We start from the raw sequence: 10,785 nt of genomic DNA, 5'->3' as shown, positions 1-10,785 counted from the left end.
TACTGAAAAAAAAATTTAATGCAAATACAAAAATTAAATGCAAAATTCAACTTTTTCAACTTTTTTTCTCGAAAATTCGTTACTAAGAGCATCTAAAAATCAAAAAGAATTTTAACTAAAAATATTCTTATTGGCAGTAAAAAATGAAAAATTTTGACGCTTAATAAATTAAAATCGGATGGATAGATCCAAAGTTATTGAAAAAAAACGGAAAAACGAGAAAAAAAATCATATCTCCCAACTGAGCTGCCGAAAAAATCTGAAAAAATTTGATAGTTTTTCAACACCTCCAATCGTAGAAAAAATCGCCATCAATTTTCAAGAGGGTGAGGGTCAAGGGTTGACTCATTTGGCGTGGAATACCTCATATATATTTTTGTATGAACAAAAGTTGCAGATGGAAATATCATGTCGAACGGATTCAATCGTATTAAATCATCTCGTTTGTCCAGAAAATTTCCCCCACGAATCCTGAAATGTTTTCTGAAAATACTTTAACGATCTCCTATCGAATGACATAAGTTAATTTTCAATTTGTCGAATAATTTATTGTTATAAATAAATTTAGTGTGTTTGAAGATCTGGACAACCAATTGTCCGGGAACATTGAAATTGGTTTCAAAAATTCTCAGGGAGTTCATGTCAAAGTTCAATGCAGCCGATGTATTTTATTAAAATTTTTTTTGGTCCACTGTTTCCGAGATATCGCTGATTGAACAACGGAATTGACGCGCCGCAAGTCTCCCGACCGTTGAGACAAGCCGCATTATACAGACGCCGTACGTGAGGGGTTAACAGGATGAAACAATGACTTTTTGAGTCAGGAATTGGGCTGCAATTCTAGAGACTGATATATATTCGTTTGCGGTGCATAATGTAAGCTATGATGGCCCATAAACTGACCTCCCAGAGGCCTGCGATTGTTCTCCAGTAGTGGGTATTCATAGCACCGTATCTCCAATGGAACGGGAATATTTGGTAACACATTTGGTGACCTATATACATGATGAGGGCGTTCATGCCTAGAATGTGAAGAAAGAATTATTCAAATGAGGAAATCTACATTCAAATTCATTCGAAGAAAACGAGACAAATGCGATTTTTTTTACTGTTGATCTTCCTGAATTCGTCGAGTCTATTTTTCGGGGGGGGAGGGGGGGAGGGGGGGGTGAAATCATGAATGTGAATGTTAAAATATGAAGAAGTTCTTTAGAACACATAGCACATTCCCTATAGATTTTTTTTATTTCTATTGCAATTCTGTTAATCTTTAGTTATTGCGATCGAAAATTATGGAATCTGTTTTATGTCATTATCGACTTGTTCTTTGGCGATTTTGTCTATAAGAACTCTCCCTCTGCGAGAAACAAAAAAAAGCATAGGAATAAAATTCGAAAACTCATGCTGAGGATTCGCTACAGAGGAATAAAAATCTATTGACTTTTTCAATAAAATCAAACATTTGTCGGAAAACCAGCGAGAAATATAATTTAATTCCAACAGATTTGAGATAAAATACTCTAAGAATTTTTATGGAATTATTGCATTTAATTTTGTATTTCGTGTTTCGATCATTTATAATTTGTCTCTCAAGTTTCGCATTGAAAATTTTCAAATCAATTTACCTGGAATTCTAAATGGTCCACCATTCCACACACGAGCGACGTCAACCAGTAAATAACAGGCAGTTAAAAGTGCTAGAGCGAAGCTAGTTGTTAATAATACGAAGGAAACTGACCTAGATCAACACAACAAACAAATTAATTAATGAATTTGGATTTTCAAAGAGAAAAAAAATGTCCAATTGATGCCCTCGGGTAACTGAGTACCCACCACAAGTTCTTATTGACCGGAATGACGTTTCTGAAATGCAGAACAGAGCCGATTACCCCGTAAATGAGAGACAAAATCATCCATCGGACGATCCGACTCTTCCAGTTCTTATGGACCCTCAGAATTTTCCCAGCCTGGACTCCCAGGAACGTCTGGAAAATAGTCGTGAGGCAGCCGAGAATACCCTCGGGATCGAACGGCCCGGATCCGTAAACGCTATCGATCGTTGGGTGCTGATATATATGATCGATTCCTAGTATTAGTTTATCGATGTATCCAGCTGCTCCACCAGTGCAGTTAAAATACTCCCCATATCTGTGATTGCCACCTGGACCGAGATATCCTCTACACTCGGATAAAAAAAAACACAAATGGAAAATCTAATCGAATGATCTTTATGAATCCTCATTCAATCCCAATCTCAGCAGCGATGAATGAAAGATCGTCAAGTAGACTTTAGGATTAGTTGTTGATGAATATCTCGAAATAAGAGAGATGGTAGGAATTTTTTTTAAGCAGAATGAAAGCACTTATGACCAGGGATAGCCACATTTGTAATATTTTATTACGGTTTCTTTGGCAGCCCTTAATCAGATAACATCACTCGTAAAATTTTTTCAGCACTGTATCATCAACTCAAATATTCAAATTTTCAACTATTTTATCAATCAATAATTTGCGGTAGGAAGATTGACGATTACTTGCGCAATCGAAAATCCCCTTTCAGGAAATTTGAATTATTCACTTAGTAGTAAATTTACAGTTTCATGTTAACAAATTTTAAATATATCATTATTCGTAAATAATCAGATTATTAATATTATATTATTTGAAAAATTGAATCAACATATTTTAAACCTTCAGTAATGTAAGGGTCAAATCCTTGTAATATTACAAAAATTAAATATTGATGGGGATGCCTGCTTATGAAGAAGGTTTAATAGAAAAGTCTAGCGCTCTGTCTCAAATATTCTGTTGACTTGTTATTAAAATTTTCTAAACAATTCGATGTTTTTAGCGCCCATTTCGACTGAACATTATGCAAATTTTTTCAGGGAAAAAGTCTGTAGTTGTAACTTTTCCATGTGGATTATTATGTTGAGGTTTTTATTAGTGATGTCGAGAGACGAAAGAAACGGATTAGACGAGAGGAAGTCCGAGCCAAGACTCTTATTTTTTTTTACTTTATTTTACACGACTCTTGTATTTTCTATGTGGGACGAGAGGAGATAAGACGCGTGAAGACGAGAGACTGCGAGAGAATCTTCCGACTCTCGACGAGACGAGAAAATATCATTTCATCTCGTCTATTTCATAAGTTTTTGCGTCCAAATGGAAGCGTTGAAATCGTTCAGCTTTCAAATTTTCTCATTTTATTTAAAAAATGATGCACAATGGGCTGAAACGTAAAAATTTGAGTGATGCCGTAAGAGAAGACGAGAAGAAAGTAGGCGACTCTCTTGTGTTGTCTCAACGTGAGACGAAAGACCGCTCGTCTCGCCTTGACTGTTAAACTATTCACAAATTATTCTGTGGTAAACTCACGTGGGACATCCAGGAACCTTCAACCAGAACGTGATACCACAATGAGCAGCAACAATACTCAAAATAACAATCCACTGTGGCAGTAACGACAAGCAATCCTCCGTCTTTGCCAATATTCCATGCTAAAAAAATCATTAAATCATTCTCTATTCAACACATGTCTCAATTTGAGGAGACGAGAGGAAAAACGACTGCAATGCGCAGCCAAATTTCACCCGTCCTCCTCGTGAAGAATGCTAATGGTCAATGCTCTCTTCTGCCGAGTGTAATTCAATAATTCTTCGTGAAAATTGAAAAAACGCATATGAAATGAACAACATCGCAATGCTCAGGATTTTTCTTCATTTCACATATGGTTTTTCAATCTTTAAAAATAAATAATTAGTCTCCATTCGATAAAATCAGAGGGCGTAATTGGGATTTTGCACGAAATGTTTTTATTCCTTGATTCGAGGGGCTACTCACTCCCGAAGTCATCGAAATCACACGAAGGGTTATCAATGGAATCAAACGAATTCATTATTATTTGCCAGTTATTAATGCCAGTTTTGATTTTCATAATTTGACACAACGCGTTTACCCCACCTCTATTATTTATCAATTTTATTTTTCTGAAATCACCGATTTCGAATTAATGGAATCATTCGAAATCATGTAATCACCTCCCGTGACGCTCGAAATCACGGAAATAATTTTTTCCGAAATCCCTGGAATCACCCGAAATCGATTACATTACGAAAATATTGTGTCGCTCAATTATATGGAGTGAGTAGCCCCTCGCCTTGATTTTTAAATTAAATTGAAAATATCAAACGCATGTTGTCTTATTTATGGAAGCGTATTGGCTGTACAGTAGAGGCTTCGTATAAGATACCTTAGGGCCAGTAGGAGAGTGGAATTCCGGGACCTCCTATGATCCCTAAAAATAGGGATCAGCGGGCTTCAAATAAAATACCTCGCTCGTTGCGCCCGAATTCAATGCAATTTTCATTTTTACTGAATGAATATCGATAACTAATCAATTTATATGTGTTTAATGTTTTCAATTTGTATCGCCCGCGCTCCCTTTTCTCTCTAAACATAACCCCGCGTGATAGAATGGCAGCTGATGTCGGGGGATTTTTGATGGACTCGAGAATAATCACAGACGAAAAATTACGATTTTTCGATGGGAAAAGTGAAAAAAAATCGATGTATATTTCCATTACTTGAAAAAAATGACCCTTAAGGTCATTAGACCCTCATGATCACTGGGTTAGTCCCTCCCGTTTGACCCTTAACACCGTTTGATCCTCTTCCCGTTGAAAAATGGGGAAGAGGACCGGGGCCATAGGTATCTTATAAGAAGCCCACGGAACATAAACATTCGGGAGGCGATAAAAGTTCCGAGAGTGGGGGGAGGCCTCGAGCGCTCGGAGCGCGAGGTATCTTATAGAGAGGTATCTTATACGAAGCCTCTACTGTATTTTCTTTATTTTTGATGATTTTTCAATTTTTCATCCTACGCGGAGAGAAATATCCAATAAAAATTACGTATCCTTTCCGTAATTCCGGAGTGAACTGTGTCTGTAGGAAATTTCACGAAACTGTCACGGAATTTTTCCAGAGCGTTTCATAATTTTTATCTGAATCTCCTGTGAAAAATTACGATACCGTCACTTAAATTTTCCGAATCGATTCCGTAATCGGTGAGCGAACTGTGAATTCCGTAATTTTTACTGAACATTTCTCTCCGTGTACTTTCGTACATATTTCGCCGTTTTAATCATCAATAGTAAAACTCTATGCAGCCCCTAAATTTAAACATTTGCGAAACTCTACCTGACACTTTGGAGACTGCCTCCGACTCAAGAGGACATAAATAATCCCAACAACTAGATAAGCCACCCCGAACCTCTGGAGTACTCCAAAGACCCTGATCTTCTCCAACTGAGCATTCGTTCCAATGGTGTTCAAACACACTCCAATAAAGAACAGTAAAAAACCCCGTTTGATGATGTTCCCGCAAATTCTCCAGCGAGCAACTCCGCGGGACAATTGCGATGTCAGGGCGATGGGAATGCAGACGCCCATGATCCAGATGAAGCTGGGGAATACCAGGTCCCCCATGAAGAGACCGTCCCACGTCTTGTGCTCGAGGACTGCGTAATCTCCAGCTCCATTGTTCACAAAGATCATCATCAAGATGCTCATTCTGCAGACGGACGACATCAAAATAATAAAAAAGGTCCCGAAGAAATGGGTAAAATTAACCGATCGCAAAATTTCATCGTGCGGCAAAAGGAAAATGTAATGGAAAGTGGCTTTTGTTGTCAATTTTGAAAAGATCAGCAAAATTAGACCTTTCTGTGTGGAGAAGGGTTAAAATAATTCATATTCACTCGTTTAGGACCCTTATACCGCCAATGGCCCAGTTAATGCCACTCGAAGCTTTTCGTGTCGTCAATATTAAAGAAATAATTATATTTCTTTAATATTTCTAACATTCGTCGAAGCAACGCATGGAGTAGATAGTTAATATTTTTGTTGCATAGAATTAGTATTTTTTTAACCATTCGATTTTTATAAATAAATAATTTAAATTGTTTAAACCAGCGGAAACCTTATTTTGTTAGACATTAAATCGATTTCTGGTGAAATTCTGAATAGGAATAAATTTGTTACGATTTCTAACAAATGATTTTTATGGTGGACAATCGATTTTTTATGAATTATTTATAGGAAATACTCGTTATTAGCAAAAATTGAAATTTTTTAATTATTCCATCAATCTTTCTCCAAAAGTACATTTTCTAATTATTTTTTCTCACATTTTTAAAATGTTTTCTAACGATTCAACATCGAGATTAAAATGGTAAACCTGCAAAGTTTAAATAATAAAATCGTTGTAAAGTGTCCAAAAACTTAGGGTCAAATCGGGCTCAAATGGAAGCTCTGATGTTAGACTACAAAAGTAGGAAAGCATTTCACTGGAGAAAAAATAGCCAAAGTACTTGGATACGCGTTGATCGCGCAAAAGTTGCGAACGCCGTTGGTCGCGCCGTAAGCGCCGCACCGCACCAGTATAGATCGCGATAATGATAAATTTGAAAGATCTTGGAGAAATCTTAATAAAATCAAGAGTGATCTAGATCGTATAGTTAAAAAAATCAAATTTGTCAATTGAATTGCGTGAGAAATATTTGTAAATAATCATGAATATTCAGTATCATTCAAAATCAAGTCATATTCAACATCATTTGGCACAGAATTATTATTTTTGAACATTCATTTCTTATAAATAAATAATTGAAATCGTATAAACTTTCGGAAACCTTGTTTTTTTAGACATGAAATCGATTTCTGGCCAAATTCTGAATATGAATAAATTTGTTATGATTCCCAACAAATGACTTTTATGGTGGAAAATGAATTGTTTATGACTTATTTAAAGAAAATGCTCGCAATTGTCAAAAACTGCAATTTCTTAATGATTTCATCAATCTTTCCCCAAAAGTACACTTTCTAATTTTTTTTTTACATTTTTAAAATGTTTTCTAACGGTTCAATATCGAGATTAAAATTCAACTGCAACGTTTAAAAATAAAATCGTTGTAAAATGTTCGGAAACTTAGGGTCAAATCAGGCTCAAATGGAAGCTCTGATGTTAGACTACAAAAGTGGAAAAGTATTTCACCACAGAAAAAATAGCCAAAGTACTTGGGTATCCTCAAAGTTCCACAAATGATTCAGAATAAAAAAGCGATCTATTATTCATGCTCGATTTTTTGCTCGTTCCCAAATTAAAAACTGCGTCAGCAGTCAGAGTGATCTTTTCTACTATTCCTGTCTCCATGAATCCTATTGACATTGTTACAAAAGGAATTTCCACGACAAAAGGACTATTAATACCCTCTGAACGTATCGATGGATTGAACCCGCCGTTTGGCTGTCGGCCTCTCCTCAGTGGATTCCGCAGCACTCGAATTTCCTGGTTTCCTCCTCCTGAAGTGCCTCGTGAGAATTCTCCCGGAGGACAGGAGGAGGAGGGTGCACAGAAGCAGAGCGAAGATAACGAGAACAGCTGGAGGAAAAACTCAATTAAAAAATAATTAAATTACTCTCGTGTCCTTGATGGCAACTCACGTGTATACGGGTTTGTCGGCTGTCTGATTGTATCAATCTCACAGCCAGAATCCTCCACCGTGACTTTGTACAGCCCATACTGCCCCAGTCGTGGTTTCAGTTCACAAATTAGGTCTCTGATGAATTATATTTTCATCAAATTGGGCAATGCAACAGAATAGAAAAATTCAATTCAAATCGTGTTGAATATTCAATTATTTCGATAATTAATGGTTTCAAAAAAAAGTAAAACATTTTTTTTTTACGAAAATTCATTGAGCTATAAAAATGTCCTTTGATTGTTTCCTAAGGTGAGTGAATAATTAACGAAAATGATTAATAAAAAATGCAAATGATTATAAAATCACGTTTGGCGAAAATGAGAAAATGAATTTCCTGCAACAATTTTCATCAACGATAATGCTAATGTATTTCATGATAAAATCGCTCATCGGGAAAATCAAATTATCTCGATACTAAGGAATGTTCAGCGAAAGTGATAAGATATTTTTCCATTGTGATTCCAGCTATGCAGATCCTCCGATATCTCCTGCAATTCCTCGGTCACGAAATATATGTACAAATAACAAAATGTTGAATTCCAACTCTAACGGTTCAATTCTCCCCCGTGAAATCGATCATAAAAATTTCTCGATTATGAAAGATTTCAGTGGAAAAATTCAATACTTTTTTTTTTATTAATCCAGCTTCTCAAAAGGTCCTTTAACCTTTTTTCAACATATCATTTGATTCCGAGACGTACATACAGCTAAAAAAAAAATAAGATTCGCCTTATCGGAATCGCCTATTTCCCTAAAAAATTCAATTTAAAAATTTCTCGTTGACTAATGAATTATTTTAATAATAAATATTGAAAAATCATGGAAAAACATGTCTCGTTGTAAATGAAACCAACTAGAAGAAACGTTTGATTCCGCTTCCAACAGCATGAATTTTCAAAATAAACAAAAAATCGAAAAATTCTAAAAATTAAAAAAAATAGAAAAAAAATTAAAATTCAAAAAAATTTAAAAATAGAAAAAATTACAACCTAGTATCATTAGGAAACTTATAATCCCCCAGATCATCCCCATAGAAAATCCTCCAAGTATGTATTTTCGCACTGTTGAATACAAAACTCGCACTCCGCTGACTGTCAACTCTACAAATTTTCGAGAAGGGACACTGCAATCAGAAATTATCAAAAGTAGAGCAGATAATCTTCCGATAACTCGCAATTAAAACACCACAATCCCAGTAAACAATCGATGACCCGCACTCACCGAAATGCAGTCACTGATAACCGAATAAATCCACAGATGAAAATTACTCTTCCCATTTTCGAAAACAGCGCAGGCTTGATCGAGACTGAGCGCCTCGTAATTGCACTCGTTCACCTCCATCGTCGAACTATTGCCAATATCAAAATGTTTGAATATTAAAACCTACGGATGAAGTAGACTCGTATGGACTCTGGCATCTGTTTAGTTCCCCTCGTTTTTGACACACTTCCACCACGAGCAGACGAGTCAGTAGAAAGTAATAGTCCGATACTCCACAGGTTTGCCGGTCGTCGAGTTGTCTTCCCCCTCGATTTTACAACAACCAATACGATGTAGCCATCCAGTCACGCAAAAATACGAGTGGGAAAGTACGAGGAATTACATAGAATCAAATAAGCAGTGGTGGAGCCGTTAATGCCTCCGTCGCTCACAACTTTAACGATAGTCTCTGACTCTAAAACCCAATATTTCCTTTTTCTCCCTCATCACGTGATTAGATTAAGTTTAAATCGCTATTTATCATTCGAATATTATCGAGTATTGCCTGCATCAGCTCAAATATACAGAGAAGTATTGCAGTTGAGACGAATTAACGAGCTTTCGCTCATTTTCCTCGACATCCCTTCAGTGAACATTGATGAAGAATAACGAATTTGTGAACATAAAGGCGATTAATATATTCAGTAGGTTCGTACCACGAATTTAAAACGGAAGAACATTATCTTTAGCCCCAGAACCTTTTTCAAATTTAAATAACAGCGCTTTTGTTTTCTGTAGAGAAACTACAGATGCATTCTTAGATGCACTTTTTAGAATCATTTCAGATCTGATTTCTTCCCGAATTTTTCAACTTCACCACAAGACTTTTAGCGTTTCCGATTCTTCAATATTAACACTTCGTTGGTCGCGCCGTAAGCGCCGCGCCGCACCGGTATAAATTGACAATGATAAATTTGAAAGATCTAGGAAAAATCTGAAAAAATCAAGTGATCTAAATCGTATACACTGTTGGAAATTTTTTGAAATTTCATGGAAAATATTACAGTAAATCTCAGGAGAGTGACATTGAATCGGATGAAATTTCAAGTTTTAAGTAGAATTCACGGAAATTCATGAGTTTTCAGTGGAAGTGAGATAGCAATTTCACAATTTGATTGAACTTTCAGTGAAACATGAATATCCAGAAACAAAATGACATGAATTTTCAATTTTTCCCTGAATTTTGCAGATTTTTTTGAATCTGCACAGAACAATTGAACTGAAAAATCAAGTATTTCATTGATTTCCAGATCATTTGAACGGAAAATCAATGGAATATTTGATTTTTCAATGCCAATATTTCCTGAAATTCGTTGGAACTTGAACACGATAAAAATTTCCGGAACTTGGCACGGAAAATTCAGACGAAAATTTTTAACAGTGTACTTGAAGGAGTCGTGTGAGATGTTTCATGTTCAGTATTACTCTTAATTATATATTGAAGTTTAAAGTTGCTATGTTTTTCTGAACATTCGCCTTATACACGGCACGGGGCCCGGAATTTTGGAATAAAACTTTGAAAATCCAACTACTTATGGTATTTTTTGCAGATATTTTCATTGATAGGGCTTGTAGATACATCAAAATGAGATGTCAAATTTTTTCAAATTTTTCTGAGGCTTTACTGCAGTGTAATTTGAAAAATCGGAAAAAGTGCGGCGCGGCGCTCATAGCGCGACCAACGGACTGTTAAAAGAATTTCCGAGTTACTCTATTTCCGAGAAATTTCCATGGAGACTTTTTTTGAAAAGTAAAGTTAAAGCTAAAAAATGTGCCCCTAAGACTTTTAACTCTAAATTCGCAGATTTCCTTCTTTCGTCTCATCATGAGATGAGATTAAGTTGAATTCAGAATCCATCACTCGAGTGTTTTCTACATCAGCTCGAACATTCGGTGAAAAATTGCAGTTGAAACGAATTAACTAGTTCTCTTACCATTTCCTCCAACATCCCTTGAGTGAAAAATCTAAAGTATGAAGCAT

At 35.9% G+C, this 10,785-nt stretch overlaps 1 protein-coding gene across 1 annotated transcript; it reads right to left on the bottom strand.

The window, feature by feature from the left end:
* Positions 1-840: 840 nt before the first annotated feature.
* On the bottom strand, positions 841-8,885 carry LOC107047776 (heparan-alpha-glucosaminide N-acetyltransferase). The gene is made up of 9 exons (XM_015270608.1): positions 8,766-8,885; positions 8,534-8,667; positions 7,504-7,619; positions 7,270-7,441; positions 5,200-5,572; positions 3,379-3,500; positions 1,834-2,178; positions 1,626-1,738; positions 841-1,022 (listed from the first exon to the last, which is right to left on the bottom strand). The coding sequence occupies exons 1-9, from the start codon at positions 8,883-8,885 to the stop codon at positions 841-843; spliced, it is 1,677 nt and encodes a 558-aa protein (XP_015126094.1).
* Positions 8,886-10,785: the final 1,900 nt, after the last annotated feature.

The sequence above is a fragment of the Diachasma alloeum genome, unplaced genomic scaffold (genome assembly GCF_001412515.2).
Source record: "Diachasma alloeum isolate Michigan unplaced genomic scaffold, Dall2.0 Dall_scaffold_78908, whole genome shotgun sequence".
In the NCBI taxonomy this organism is placed as follows: Eukaryota; Metazoa; Arthropoda; class Insecta; order Hymenoptera; family Braconidae; genus Diachasma; species Diachasma alloeum.
This window is presented reverse-complemented; position numbering and strand designations above follow the sequence as displayed.

Excerpts from the sequence above, each read along its gene's own strand:
- LOC107047776 (XM_015270608.1), bottom strand. The coding sequence starts at position 8,885 with ATGGAGGTGAACGAGTGCAATTACGAGGCGCTCAGTCTCGATCAAGCC. Across the intron at positions 7,442-7,503 it reads GCCGACAAACCCGTATACAC|CTGTTCTCGTTATCTTCGCT; the intron begins GTGAGTTGCCAT and ends TTTTTCCTCCAG. Across the intron at positions 5,573-7,269 it reads TCCATCGATACGTTCAGAGG|AATGAGCATCTTGATGATGA; the intron begins GTATTAATAGTC and ends GTCCGTCTGCAG.